Consider the following 16,210-nt stretch of genomic DNA (forward strand, 5'->3'; position numbering starts at 1 on the left):
ACTAAGGCAACTTTATTTTAGGGTAAATTCACTAAAATCAGACTCTCAGGTATGTCTTTCTATTATATTATCCTCTCTCTCTCTCTCTCTCTCTCTCTCTCTCTCTCTCTCTCTCTCTCTCTCTCTCTCTCTCTCTCTCTCTCTCTCTCTCTCTCTCTCTCTCTCTCTCTCTCTCTCTCTCTCTCTCTCTCTCTCTCTCTCTCTCTCTCTCTCAGGTCATTGGTTCAATAAAAACCACCAGTTTGTATTGAAAGGACCACTTTTCCATGTGTTGATATTAGTGTCAGGGCTCAACAATAAGGATAGCCCAGTGGCATGGGGCCAGTGTGAGAGTATCCCAGTTAAGCCATCCGTTATTGCCAATTTTAAACATGATATATATTTTGATTTATTTTAATTTTGAAAATAAATGGTAAAGGAAAGTTTTAAAAATTTCTTGAATGCAAGAAATTTATTTAAATAAAAACAATATTCGTTTTTGTTTTGGGGTAATTGTAAATATTAGCAAGATAAGTGCTGTGGGACAAGCGACTGGCTGGAAAAATACATCCTTATTGTTGAGTGTGATACTGGACATGGTGAACGTGTTGTTAAAAGTACATTTAAAAAAAAAAATTCTACCATGTTAATAGCTTTTATTATTGCAAGTATGACTTTGAATCATGTATTCATGTCCAATAATTTTTAACAAGCTGTAGAAGTATGTTTTCATGTGTCTAGTTATGAACGGAGCAGATCTTTTCATCAAGATTTCTCAGAATTCGTGGTCAGATCTATTCATTATTGTTTGGAGCAGCCACCGTCCCAGAGTGCTGGTCAGAAGGACACGAGAGAGAGCAGGAGAGGTGGCCTGGCTGCCTGCCTGAACCAAATGATTCCTGCTCCTGCACTATTGTCTATGGAGGGGTGTGGAGAGCAGAACTGCCACACACAGTGTTCGTGAAGAGCAGTGACGTTACACACCGCAGGAAGCAATGGCTATCACTGTCAATTCATTTTTTACACTCAGAACATAGTATACAGTGCATAATATTTCCTCAATCACACAAACACACAGCAATATCTGAGCTTTGGTTTATTTCCATTTTCTTGATCTAGTGTGTCAGGGCTATTTTCCACCAAACACCAGTGGTGTATTTATATCGCAGAACTCCTAGCAGCTGGTCCGGATGGACGGTGACAGCCATCGCTGCATGTATGTGTGTGCGTCTTGTGTTTGAGCGCTGTGTTTGTCATGCTCTTGTTTCCCAAGCCTCTCTTCTGCCAATCATTGTGTGTGATCTGTAGGCAGCTAGAGGTTTGTGGTAATCGGGATCTTCTCTTATTTTCCCATATACTTTTGTCTACTTATTCCCTTTTCCTTGCTCTCTTAACACCTTTGTTTGTCTGTTTGCATGTTGAGTCTGTAGCATTAATTTCTCTTTCACACACACTCCCCTTCATCTTACTATGTACCCTAATTCTCATCTTCCTTTTCTCGCCCCCCAACCCAAGGAGATGTGCACTGGGCAGTGACCAAGTCAAATTACAAACATCACGTAAATCACACACATAACATGATTGTTATCGCTACTCATGGTGTGTAACTGACTTCCCTAGAGGCTTTACTTTGAACACTGTAGGAAACTCAGAATGCATCTGATGACTGCATTGATACATCAGGAAATACTATTGTTTGTCCTGTTTTGTACTGCTAAATATGGTTATTTTCACACAATTTGGTTATTAACGAGAGTCACAAAAGCATTTATGACTGGAACCACACTGGAAAACTAGTTGTCTATCAGTCAGTGTCTTGAGTGTATTTTCTTTTGGAGTTCTGGTAACTCACAGAGATGTTTAAACAAGCTGTTTGATATCCCAAGGTTTTAGATCCAATCGCTCCCATCAGTTTTGCGATCTGTGTGAGATGCAAGCGTTGTGCTCTACACTTAAATATAAATATTAAAAAAGCATCCAAAGTTGCTATACGTTAATCAAGATTGGTGGGAGAAATATGCACATTGATTGGACATTTATTTTACATAAGACTTTCCATTGTTCTGCAAGTCCCTGTTTTTAATTGACAGTCGCTGTGAAAAATTGGCTTGGCTTTGAATATGATTGTAAATCCCAAATGTGACTGATATATCTCACTGGTACAACAATTTCCAACCTAATAGGCCTTAAAAATTGGTACATGCATTCTTCAGAACATTCAGTCCACACAGTTTAGCTTTGCAACCACATGCACACACATTCTCTTAATGAAGCTCTTGATCTTCTGTGTTAAAGTTAAACCGAGAAATGTTGTGATAGAAAGGTCAAGGTTTGCCATTTCAAAAGAACCCTGACCCTTAGACATGATCCTATAGCTGAGGTGTCTTTTCCATCATCACGGTCTTCTCCTTTTCTTCTTTATTATTGTAAAGTTCAGAGATTAAATACTGAAGACCACGACTTTCCAGGAACTCAGTGGCACCAAAAAGTGTTTAGACACTTTAGCCATACTTAATGTCATTGCATTAAAGGGCAAAATATCAACCCAAGTGGAATGAATTAAGGAACAAAGGTTAGTTGGGATTTAATTTATACAGAGATATACTGCAGACGAGTTGTTCATTAAAAGTAATTATAAAATGCCTCTAGCATCACTGTTTTCAGATGCCTCTTGGTTTGATGTTTTGCTTGATGTTTACATTCAGACAATAAGTGTGGCTAAATGCAATTGTGGCCACTGCGCATAATAAAACTGTGACATTAAAAAGCCTCCCTGCTGTCCTCCCATTTGGACCTGAGTAGTTTACATTCTCTGGCAGTAAGGAAGAGAATGTGTTAGATTTCTCTCCATCTCTTCTATAAGCACAATGACTCAACACCAGCTGTCAAGGTCCCCTGGACACCAAAATGTCAGACGCTTTAGAGCATGAAGGTCAGCAGGAACACTGTCACCTCATAAAATGGTTTCATCATTGGCCACCAATTACTGGCTCTTAAGGCCGTGACACACCAAGCCGACGTCAAAGAACTAGCGGCAGCAAAAGGACTAGAGGCGACTGGCAATTAGCATGTGTTCTGCACCTGCACGTATGAAAATAACTGTCTATATCAGCTCAGCTAGTATCAATAGTCTATATTCGTCATTCAAAAAGGGAAACTGAAATTAGGACTCATTACACATATACAAACCCTAAACAAACCAGCGCTTGCTTACTATTTTGAATATCAATCTGCTCACTTTCTTCATTCCAGGCAGCTCATGTTGTTATCAAATTATTTGCGTATTGGAATGCCCAGGTAAGATGATGTAAAATTAGAACAGCCTTCTCTCTCTGCTGTCTTGACTTCTTTGCTCGCTTTCATCACTTTCGCTTTTATTCTCATGCACTGACTCGTTCGCTAAACTGAACAGCCATTCAAAGCAATATTTTTTGCCGACTGCCAATTCAACCTGCTGAATTGGGTGAACTCCCCCCGACGTGTAGAACATACTGTGAAAACTAGCCCAACAGACTTGCACTGATGGCTGACCTTCTGCTTGGTGTGTCACAGCCTTATAGTGCTTTGATTTTTACATTTCCATTGGTCTCTGAGACCATCAATTCCTAGTCACTTTAAGATGTTTTTTTATTCTCAAAGTGTATCAACATAATAGGCCTTTCTATTTTCGTATTTACATTTTTCATGGACAAAGATTCGAAAAAAAGAAAGAGGTCCGTTTATTTATGTTTTTTTAACTACGGTACTGTGAATTTTCCACGCTTCAGTATTGCAGTATAAAACGTCAAATTTAGTGTAGCTCATTCTCAATTTTTAAATCAGTCTTAATGAAGTTATCAAAGCCCTAAACACACTGTTAAACCACTCGCTGCCCTGCACGTCTCTGTTTGGTTTTAATTTAACCCCACCTTCCCCCCCCCTTTCTCACTCCCTGCTATTACTATGTTGATAACATCACTCTCTATCACTCTTTTCTTGTGGGAGTGTATATGTTTGGACAATATAAGATTTTGTTGTTATTTTTTAATTATATATATGAATTAACTGCCAGTTAGTGGATGTGTAGATGTGTGAATTCACTGTGGTAATGTAGTGGATCAAAGAGACAGTGTGACCAGTAGAAAGCTGTAGAGATTGGCCAGTTTCTTCAGTTTGTGTGACGTTTGACTGTTCTTTTGACAGCCCAGGGTTTAAAAGCCAGGTTCGTATGGACATGTTTTCACTCCACTTGCACTGCTGTTGGATTCTTCGGCGTTGTTGCTCTTCATCTGTCTGTTTTATTTTAGTGCATTCATCCGTTTGTCCCCACAAAACCCACCCGCTTCCCACGTCTGCCTGACACGCCATCCACGGGGCCGGTGATTGGCCCTGGGCCACATTCAACTGATTCTGATTGGCTTATATGAAGAATTAAACTAGGCAAAGACAGCTTTCTTCCCCAAGTTCTATTCTCTTGATCTAATAGTGTCCTGTTTGGGAAAGAGGAGTTCACATTTGCTATGTAAAGTGCTCCACTCAGCAGGAAGAGGTAATGTGAGGTCAGCTCAATGCGCACCCTGTTTAGATTCTCCTCCAGTCTTCAGAATGATGAAATGCTGTGTGTTGTTAGCAGAGGATGATGCAGAGCCACTGCATTGCAGGCCTTTTGGGTTGGGCTTACTGCAGGCGCATCTGCACTGCTGATAAATGAAAAATCCTGGGACCTGCACTTAATTCCTTATGATCCTGTGGTCTTTCTTCATCTGTACGCAATGAGCTCATGTGTCTTATGATGAATTCTGTTCTGCCATCATTTCTTTAGAGGTACATGCGAGCTGTAATTGGCCTTATGCTGGTTTTAATGTGCGTTCTGTGGCCTCCTCTGCTGACTATAAATACAGAAAAGGAAATGATCGTTATCCCACGGTCTTGTTCCTTTTTTCATCTCTGTAATTTGAACGGAAGAAAATGCACATAACTCTTTGGATGTCCAGAGGCACAAAGTTTTTTTTTTATACAAGATCAGTATTAGTGCAGCTCCCCATGCAAGACCATCTGGAGAAAACATTTCCATATTCTGTCGCCACACACACACATTGCAGGTATGAACTAACACACTCTCCAAGCTGAGATATAAATGAACTGAAGATTGAACACTATTATTCTGTATGGAATATTATAATAAGATGTATAAAAGGATAGTGCGACCAATATTCATTTTGTAAGGCCGATAAGATATCGATTGTTTTTGTATGGATATGATAACACAATAAATAATACAATTTTGAATAACAATAATATTACTATAGTTTTGAGTAGGGCTTGATTATTATTGACACTAATGATTATTTTGGTAAACGAGTCGATTGTTTTGACGATTAATCGAGTGATCGAATATTTCTTTGTGGTAATAAAAATAGAACTAAGCAAAGTCCTAAACCTTTAAAATGACTTATTATATATATATATATATATATATATATATATATTAACAATAGCTATATTTTCATCCACCTATTTTTATGCGCATTTTGGGATATCACATAAAAAATCATTCACAAATTCTTAAAAATGGTATGCGCTCAATTGAGGCAGATCAGTTTTTTTAATCCAAGAAGAAAACATGAGCATAAACTGTGGGAGAAACATTTACTGAATAAAATTAATGGGACGCAATGAGACAGCATAACCAATCTTTTTGCACAGCATCTGAAATGAAGTTTTGGTCCTAGCCCTAGTAAGAAATTATATTATATATCATATTGTGATCTATTTATTTTTGAAAATCAAGACTGGAGTAATGGCTGCTAAAAATTCAGCTTTGCCATCACAGAAAGAATAAATTGTAATATTTCACAATATTATTTTTTACTGTATTTTTGATCAAATAAATGCAGCCTTGGTGACTATAAGAGACTTTCAAAAAAATTCTTTAGAGACCTGTTGAGAAAGTAGAAAAGTTTGAATATCTGTAAAAAAAAAAAAAAAAAAAAAAAAGTCTATGTAACAGCTAGTTTTTTCTACCTTGTTTAATTTCATAAAGTGAAATTAATTGAGTAAATGGTCTTCTCAAATTAACCACAAGTTATCTCATTTCAATCTTAACACAACTCTTAAAAGAGTTAGGGACATCTCAGGAGACCTGTTGCAATAACCCCATTAAATAAATGGAAAAATATGATCAAATCCCAGTAGCAGTCTTAACACCAAAGCAAGGAAAAGAAATGGAGTAGCTATTTTGAAGCACTATTAAAAACAAGCCTCACGGATCTCTAATAACAGACTGTAAGACTGATGGCTTTATATTTATAAAATGGATATTTAGGGCTGTCAGTTCAGCGTTCAGTATCCAAATTGGCCAAACTATTGCGTGGGCGTGGCAAACAATTGGCAGCGCTAATGGTAAGTGGGTGTGTCTTGTGGGGGTAACCTCTCCCTCCCTACCCATAATGCTCTAACCTTGTACTTGCTCCACTCCTTGCCTCTCACACACCACTCATGGCTGCTCCATCTTATGCTCACTCTATGTAGGTTTTGACATTGTTTAGATTGCCTTATGCATCACCACTGTAATATGCTCGCCCTCATCTCTAACAACTTCATGAGTTCTCTACTGCCCTCTCCCTCCCTGAATATGCTTACTACTATATAGACACGACTAACACCGCCGTCTCTTTTTGTTAAAGTGGTTTAACAAAAAGCTGCATGCTGGTTAATGGTTTTGGTTTTTCACCTCGTTATTTATTTATTTTTGTTCATATTGGCCTTTATTTGTGGTGTGTGTGTGTTTGTAGATAAAAATATATATATATATATATTTCAGTGTTCATATTTTTTATATATTATCCATTTATTACTTTTTGCTTGGATCAGATTAAAGCTGTTTATGTTTTTGTTGTGTTGTATTCTTGCATTTCATGTATTTCAGAGTATCCTCTGTTTTTCTTTTTTCTTTTTCTTTTTTTGTATGAAGCATCAGATCAGTCTATAAAATGCAAACACACTCACACACATGCAGATCAAGCCTCTCAATGGTAAACCGAGGCCTCCCTCTCTACTTTTCTTTTTTGTCTCTCCATAAATCTACCTCTCTGACTGTCTCACTCCTCGATCTCCACCTTTCACTCTCGTTACAGCTACATACTGTGTTTTTTTGTGGTGGCTCTGTTGTCATGATGATGAACTCACAAAAAGCTTGTGAAAGTTTTTGGTTTGTATGTGTATGCAAACTCTGTCTGTGCCGTTCCTTCCCCCTTAGTTGTTTGTGCATTAATCTTTCTCCCTGAGACGGTTTATGTATGTATTTGTGTGTCATGATACATATATAACCGTAGGTTCCTCCCTCCACTGAAAGTGAGTTAGTAAACTCAGAGGTTTAGCTTAGCTTTTAGCTGTTACCTCCACTAGTTGTTCATTTGAGGAATGCCCCTGTTAAGCTGTAGTTTAGATTTTACACTATAGGTTTTAGAATGAAGTTGGGTTCAATTACTCCTCCACAACAAACACAAGACTGTAAGGGCTTCAGATATATGCCTTGTTACAGAGCCCAATGACTTTTCCTCCTCTTGTTCTTTCTATCTATCTCCCTCTCTCTCCCTTCCGCTCCCCATCAGACAAGGAGTTTAAAGGTGTAGCAGATGTTGCTAATGTTGATGACAGTGAGTGAGGATGTTTTGACAGTTGTCTGCCTATCATGTGTACTTGTGACTCAGTGTGAGTGTGTGTGTGTGTGTGTGTGTGAGGAAAGCGCTTCTTATTATTGGAATATTGTGGTCTTTCTTTCCTTTCTTCCTCACATCAGGATAACATTGGGCACCGGCTCCTTCAGAAACATGGCTGGAAGTTGGGTCAAGGCCTGGGCAAAACCATGCAGGGTAAGCAATCACCTTTTACTGTCAAGCTCAATCTCTCCCACTCTTTCTGTCTCTTGATTTCCACCCAACAGCATCAATGCCCTATGGTTTGATCAGTTGTAAAAATGTTTTCTTTCTTTCTTTTCTGATCTCTCTCTATTCTGTTCCAGCACACCCATTTGTATTTCTCATTTGTACTGACATTAATGGATGTCTGTGAGGAATTAATTTGTTTGGACCGTAGTGTTGATACAGTGAATGGGGGAAGACAGGGTGAGATGGATAGATGGGAAGGAGTTGGTAGACTGTCATGAGGTGACATCAGATAAGCATTGAGTGCACTAGCTTTTCTATGGAGAATTATTGTCTTGAGTAGATATGGACAAGAGATGGGTATTTGAGTGATTTTGTAGTTGTTAATACTGTAAAAAAAAAAAAATGTAGATGTTTATAGGATGGTATATTATAATTGTTTTAACTATGTGGGAGATGACAAATTCACTCACTTTGCAAAAAAACAAACAGAAACCTTTTTTTTTTCAGTTTAACAGTTAAAAATATGTAATGCAATTAACGTGGCATCTGTTTTTTCTGTCATCCTTTGTCTGGGCTACAGTATATGATCACGGTATCATTCATTCAAGTGCCATAATACGAAAAAAAAAAAAAAACTCAAACCTGTGCTGGCGCACTGTCTGTGAACAAACACCCGAAATGCGCACACAGAATACCGCTTCAGACAGCGCTGAATTATATTTTGCACTTGAATGGACAAAAACACAAAATGGTCAAATTCACTTTTTTTTTTTTTTGAGTGTCCTCATATGCACAGTCTTAAATGAGTTAAAGAAGTTTTAAATGAACGTAAAGTTGTGAGAAAATAGGATGTGTCAGATCTGCGTCATGCGTCAACTCTTAAAGTGACAGCAGCCTAATAAACCTGCTGTTGTCTGTCATTAATAGGGCTGGGGGAAAAATCGATTTACTTTTATTTATTTATTTTTTACAATTCTAAAATAGATTTTTTTTTATTCCAGATTTTATATTAATCCATATTAAATGTGTTTTATTTTAGTCCTTGTGTATAGAAGTTGCCTCTTTTATTTCAACAGAGGGCAGGGCTCGACAATAAGGACTATCCGATGGCCGGGGGCCAGCGCAAAGTACTCGGGACAGTTAGCGTAAACGTCGCTCAGGACTGTTAATGCAACTGTCACTTGCCTGATTGAGCCAGTGCTGCATCTCGAAAGTTTACTAATTTCACATGTTTTTAAGCCTTGCCAATTTAATATTCAAGCGCAAGAGGACTCAAAAGAGAACTTAATTAAATAGTGTGACAAGTTTTGTGTGCATACACATCCGAAGTGCGTGCCCAGAAAGCCGCTTCTCAGATAGTGTGTGAATGCTGAATTGAGCTCTCTTTCACATCATCTTGCGCTTGAACGGACACATTCACACAAAATTACATTAAAAAATGCTTATCTCAGCAAGTATTCTAGAAACAGTGTTATATCTTAAGTAAACATAAACAGTTGAGAAATAAAACGTGATGTGTAACAGTATATTGGATCTGTGCTGCTCTTAAAGGGCCTGCTGCTGTCTTGGTTTTAATGTTAATCAAACAACAAAGGACACAGAATTAAAATCCCTCACTGCTCTTGAATAAATAACTTTTGTAACTTTAATAAGGATTAATCTATATTTAATTTATACAGTGAAGACTATGCAGTGCTGTTTTACATTTAATTATTCATTTTCTCTACCTGAAAATTAGTGTTCCTGAAAAACATGAAGTGTTTATTTTATTTATGTTTGTTCTATTGTATTTGTGCTATTGCTCGTAATTTGATTATTTTTTATCTTATTTATTACTGACAGTTTACTTGTCTTTAACAATAGGCTATATGACATTTGAGTTAGGGCTTGTAGTTTTTGGTGTCACAACCTTATTTATTAAGGTTATGGGTCAAAAACAACGAAGACTATGACTAGGCCTGTTATATTTATTTCATTTATTTGTTACTTTTTGTGGTGGGTCCAGAGAAAATTTTGTCGGGGGTGTATTTCTTACCAGTGGACACGAGAAAGTGACAATTTTAGGCACAGAATTTCACCAATGAAAATAGTTCCTAACATACAAACGACTAATGGTCGCAACAACCATTGTCTGTCTCCAAGTAATAAGCATTTTTTAACGAATCAATGATCCTTTCATAAAGACAGTAATTTCCTTAGTTTCTCAATGATTCAGCCATTTGAATGAATCTGCTGAATAAACTACTCGATGACTCACTCACTGAGACAGTGACTTGCTGCCACCTACTGGCATTTTTAGACCGCGAACTGGCTAGGTGTGACCATTTTTGAACAGTCGGGTTTACATTAAAAAAAAAACATTTTAAATTAAGTTTTCAAGTGAATCTTATATTTTGTTTTATTCACAAACATCACCCAAAACAATTTAAAAATGATATGGTTTTGGCATCAAAACCTCAATGCTTTTTCACAAAACTTAATGAAGAATATGCATTCATTAAAACAATAAGATTTTGGTATAATTAAAAGAATACTTAAAATTAAGTTGGAAAGGGTAAATCAATTTGCACCGTCTAAATAGTATTTGTACTAGCAAAGTATTAGGTGTAGGAGGAGTACTTGACGGCTCAATTACTTATGTACATCCCTGATATGGACAAACAGATACACCCTATCACTCATGCAACCCAGTGTCAAAGAGAAACCGAAACGATCATGAGATCCTCTGGGTCACACCAGATAAAAGCATTCACTGTGCTTTTTTAGTGCATTTGCTAAGGAAGTTATGCAGGTATTACTATATTTTAATTGGTTGTTCTGTAAAGCATTTTGGTCAGCCTAGTGGCTGTCGTAAATGTGCTGTACAAATAAAGTGAACTTGAACAACTCTTTCATTTCTTTCTCCATCCCTCTGTCCTCGCCCAGTTCCCCCTCTACTTTTTCCCTTGCACTTGACTTATGGCCTGGCGATATGCTGTATTGATGCAGTATTGTGGTCTGAGTTCAATGGTTGTTCGGTAGAATACATGCATATGAGCCATTCTTCCCTGCAGAAGATCACTTTGTACATCTCAACTCTGCTCTTAGCGCTACAAGAGACAAAGTGTTAGATTTCATGTTGACTTTTCTTAAGCAAATTGTATTTGTTACATTTTGTGACTTGTGGAGCAAAATAAAAATACTCACACCCTGAGTAAGGAAACACAATTACTTAGAAGGGAGTTTCTTTTCATGGACCGACAGAGTAGACGTTAAAATTTTCCCCCAAGACAGAGAGTGAAGTTGGCTTTAAAAAGGCTCTGTTTTTGGTCATTACTTTATGCTGATGCAATCGTTGGCCGACTGAGGTCTATGTAGAAAATAGAACATTTCTGAGACGCACACAAACATACATCTTATCATCCCAGCAGGATGCATGTGTGCAGCAGTCACGCTACAAAGCCTACAGGAAATAAAGCACACAATGAGGAATGCTAGTATGTGTCATCCTCTTAGCGCATCAGTAAGAGCAGAACAAAATGTAGTGGATCATAGCCTGAAAGAATGTTTAGCTTTCTGAGCACATTTCATTATTATTTTTATTTGTGAGTTTTATTTGCAGGGGTGCCCAACCCTGCTCCTGCCGATCGATTGTCCTGCACAGTTTATCTCCAACCCTAATCAAACACACCTGAAGCAACCAATTAAGGTCTTCAGGATCACTTGAAAATTAAAGGGTTAGTTCACCCAAAAATGAAAATTATGTCATTAATGACTCATGTCGTTCCAAGCCCGTAAGACCTCCGTTCATCTTCGGAACACAGTTTAAGATATTTTAGATTTAGTCCGAGAGCTTTCTGTCCCTCCATTGAAAATGTATGTACGGTATACTGTCCTTGTCCAGAAAGGTTAGAAAAACATCATCAAAGTAGTCCATGTGACATCAGTGGGTTAGTTAGAATTTTTTGAAGCATCGAAAATACATTTTGGTCCAAAAATAACAAAAACTACGACTTTATTCAGCATTGTATTCTCTTCCGGTTCTGTTGTCGAGCCGCGTTCAGTGACGCTGCTGACGTGTTATCAGTGTGCCGAGCTTCGTTCACAGTCTGAGGGAGACGCACGCTGTAAACAAAACAATCTTCGCAAACATGTCTAAGGATTTCGACACAGAGGAAGACTTGCGTTTTTTTGCCCAGCCATATTTATTTGAACCCGAATACACGGACACACCAGATACACGTCAGCAGCGTCTTACGTCAGCAGCGTCACTGAACGCGGATTGACAACAGAACCGGAAGAGAATACAATGCTGAATAAAGTCGTTATTTTTGGACCCAAAATGTATTTTCGATGCTTCAAAAAATTCTAACTAACCCACTGGTGTCACATGGACTACTTTGATGTCTTTATTTCCTTTCTTGGAACGGGCTTGAAACGACATGAGGGTGAGTCATTAATGACATCATTTTCATTTTTGGGTGAACTAACCTTTTAAAGGCAGGTGTGTTTGATTAGGGTTGGAGATGAACTGTGCAGGACAGTCGATCGGCAGGAACAGGGTTGGGCACCCCTGGTCTAGATCTTTCTTTTGTTTTTGTTTTTTTTCTCTTTATTCCTCATTGCAACTTCTGTGCAATGAGAGGTTTTGTATGTTTGCACACAAACATGTACTGATTTACATGTGGGCAGATCAATTTACGAGATGTTAGGCAAACTCAGCTGACACGCGCTCTCCCTCTCCCTCTCTCTCTCTCTCTCTCTCTCTCTCTCTCTCTCTCTCTCTCTCTCTCTCTCGCTCGCTCGATCTCGACTTCTATTGAAAGCAAACCGTGATGGTTTGTGGCAGCTAACTTTTGTAAGGTCATTCGGCCCATCAGGCAAGTATTTGAGTCTCTCCCTAGAGACTGCTTTTATTGTGAATATTTGCACACGCGCACACTCTAGACCACTGGCCTGCAGCTGTTAAGCTCTGCTATTCAAGTGCTGAAGTCAGCGTTGTTTAAAAGCCCAAGATCTTAATCCAGTTCTCAGTGTGCATAAATGGGAAAGGCATAATATCGGTTTTCATTGCTCCCAGTGACCCATGGACATGAACATAGTGAAATGAAATGGAACATTTCAACCATAGTAGGAAAAATAACAAAATAGCAGGATAATTTTTTGAAAGAAATTAATAATTTTATGTTGCAAAGATGCATTAAGTTGATTGGAGGTGACCGTAAAGGCAAAAATAAATACAAAATAAATTGTAATAATACTTCACAATATTACTGTTTTTACTGTATTTTGAATCAAATAAATGCAGCTTTAAGCATTTCAGACTTCTTTTAAAAACTACTTAAAAAAAAAAAAAAAAAAGATGCCAAACCTTTGAATGAAAGTGTACATACTGTTAGAATAATGTTGAAAATATATATTTATATCTGCTCTAAAATGGCTTAAAAGATCAGAAGAACTAGCATTTTTAGCATAGCTATTTTTGCTGCTGAGGTTTAAATCAGAGACCATTTAAAACATCTCTTTCGTTTTGCTCTTATAATCACAAGTTGCTGTAGAAAGAGGTTATTTGCCCATTATGAGGCTTAATGGGCCAATAAAATCATTGTGATGTTCATCATATTTCATCATATTTTATATTGCCAGCACTACTTCATAGAGAGACAGCGTTTCCTTAAGCAGTGACAGCAGAAACCAGAACAGCAGCTCTCTTTTTCGCCTTTGCCATAGCAACTCACACTCCATTGGCTGCTTTCTTAGAACTCACCGTGCGGGGAACCCAGAGGAAGTTGCCGAAGTCAGAGGTTGTCATCCCAGCCAAGTCAAGTGTGTGACAGATTAGGAATGTTTCCAGTGCTCCCCGGCACCACCCATCTGTTTTGTAGCTTGGCAAGACGCTCAAAAGATCAGTTTTGTCCTTTCTTGGTTGTCATCTTCCTTTGTGTTTAATACACAGAGAAGATTGAGTGTCTGAAGTTTGTTTGCAGTGAAAGAGATTTTCCAGATCAGATAAAGTCCTGGAGCTTTCAGCGAGCTTGAGCAAGTAGATTAGTTCCATCTTGCAGGAGAGAAATGAGAGGAGGGGTAGAGTGAGAGCTTGTGGAAAGCATGTACTCCAAATTACATGCCAAATTGCTTTGGTGGAATCTGCAAAGAAAATGACTCTGTTTCTCAGAAAAAAGGGACCATATATGTTTTGACCCAGTCAAGTAGTCATGTTGGGAATTATTTGAAAACACTCACTCTTAGTGCAAAGGACTCAGCTACATACATAGCATACAAACCCACACACAAACAAAAAAGCAAACACACGCCTGTTCACCCATTATGGTGCTCATGCCATGGTGTTTGAACCTTATCCTTTTCCTTTTCTCTCTATCTTTTGGAAAGAGCCTTGGTACTGAGTGATTTATTGAAATGTCTCCCCAAATGCTTTGAGTTTCCATTGTATTGACTCTGTTTTTTTACTCTTCTTTCTTTTTTTTACTCTTGTTTTTAGGTAAGGTTTGTAGGACCTTCCCCACTGTATGTTTGTGTGTATGTTTGAGTAAGTGTGAGTGTGCGTGTGGGTGTTTTTTCTTGTAAATAATACAAAATAACTCTCCCCCTTTTACAGTGTAGCCTAACGGCCTTTCTTAGTTCTTCTCTATACGCTTACAATCACTAAACGCTCTCTGCTCAATACCAGCGCTACGATTTGAAACTCATACCAAAATGGAATCAGTAAATATTTTGAAGAAATATATTGCCCATTTTTTTCTCTTGATTGTTCAGAATTCACCCATGTTAGAATAGTACTTGTATATATTAGTTTAATGTATGTTTGGCTGCGATGGGGGTGTTTTGATTGGCTGAGAAGATGAGATGGGGCCCTCTGATTGGCTGTGAACATGATTCTGCCTCTTTCCCATGATTCCCCTGAATGGCTTGCCAGAATTAGCCTCAATCTCCTGCCCATTCTCCCCCCTCCTTCCGCCTTTGATCGGTCTATCTGCCTGCGTCCACTTTTGTGAAGTGAATGTACACGTGGTACATGTGGGAGTGGAAATTGTATGTGTTGAGAGTGTGTGTGTGTGTATGTGTCACCAAAACAAGGGGTGGGGGCTCAGGTGTTTTAGCTTGCAGGGAGAAGTCTTCACACCATCCCACCTGCATCCCACTTCTCCTCTTATAAATGTACTTACTTGTGAAAGCCTCACCTGACCTGACCCATCTCCTTCCCCCTCTCATGCAGAGCATGCTGGCTGTAGAGACCCAGTCTTGTGAAGCTGAGTTTTAAGCAATGCAAGAGACCACAAAACGGATTGGAATTGATTCTAGATCAATGGCGAGATGAAAATGACTGTGAAATAGATCTAGTCTTCTAAAGAGGCCAGAGTCCTGCTGGCTGATAAGAAAGATGCGCTGCTAAAAGCTCACTCACAGCGTATGCTTCTCATAGCTTGTACAGCTGCGTGATGAAGTATGTATACAACAGCCTCTCTGTCTCAGAAACACATTCACGTGGAGACTTGGACCCGCATGGGGATTGGAGAAAGGTGGAAATGGGGAGGAGAGTGCTCCTTTTTGGATTGAGTGATGGTTTGATACATTTATGTTCAAAGACAATCATAAAAGAGAGGGGAAACTCCTCCTTGCTTTGTCATTGAGGAACCCAAAAGCCTTAAACTATAGCACCAGAAATTAGCAGTAAAAGAGGAGGAGAGTCAGGGATGGTGAGAGGTTATCCCTGTAATCACCCAGGCCCATTGGTAGGGGGTACACCAAAGCCCCTGCCCCCAAACCCACCCCTAACCCTTTACCCCTTACCCCTGAACGCTCTCTTTGTGCCTCAATCTTCCTGCTTAACCAATTGGTGTTTCTTTTTTGCAGCATTATGATCCTGGCCATGTTGTGCTGATGGTAAACTTAGTGGTAAATGTTATTTTTACCCCTGATTGAATTGGTTATTTTCTTTTGATTTATTCTTTCATTTTTGTTTTTTTGTTTGTTTTTTGTTTGATTTTACTTCCCCCATTTCTTGTTTTGATATGACTCTCATCATCAGAGCACCAGTGTTTAATAGGCTTAAACTCTCTACCTCTCTTTGTATTAGTCTTCATTCTGCTGCCCGTCTCGTAGTGTTCAATATGCACTCTTCTAGAACACTCTCATTCTGTTTGTTTTCAGTTTTTTGGGGGATATTTAGATTCACTTCCCCTTTTTTGTTGCATTGCACCTTTTTGTCCAGTCTCATTATGTTCTTTCACTAGAATGCATAATACTAGTCTTGACCTCTCGTTGTTCCCAAAGACAGATTGTTTGGGAAGAGAAATGATCGTTGATTTGGGGGCCTGGTTTTGGGATTCCCCCCTACCCCCTAGAGAATTCTCAGACATACTCCG

The 16,210-nt window shown here is 38.6% G+C and overlaps 1 protein-coding gene across 9 annotated transcripts in view; it reads left to right on the forward strand.

The window, feature by feature from the left end:
* The window catches only part of gpatch8 (G patch domain containing 8), a 65,806-nt gene that overhangs the window by 40,186 nt on the left and 9,410 nt on the right, over positions 1-16,210 (forward strand). For 2 of the 9 annotated variants that reach the window (XM_056240972.1, XM_056240977.1), the window contains one exon: positions 7,760-7,832. In XM_056240972.1, the coding sequence (XP_056096947.1) occupies positions 7,760-7,832 (73 nt within the window). Of the gene's footprint in view, positions 1-1,059; positions 1,196-4,161; positions 4,181-7,348; positions 7,833-14,325; positions 15,741-16,210 lie in introns of those variants that run through there. The other 7 variants (XM_056240980.1, XM_056240973.1, XM_056240981.1 and 4 more) reach the window with 7 other exon arrangements.

Source organism: Rhinichthys klamathensis, unplaced genomic scaffold (genome assembly GCF_029890125.1).
Source record: "Rhinichthys klamathensis goyatoka isolate OS25496 unplaced genomic scaffold, OSU_Roscu_1.1 h1tg000626l_1, whole genome shotgun sequence".
NCBI classification, from domain to species: Eukaryota; Metazoa; Chordata; class Actinopteri; order Cypriniformes; family Leuciscidae; genus Rhinichthys; species Rhinichthys klamathensis.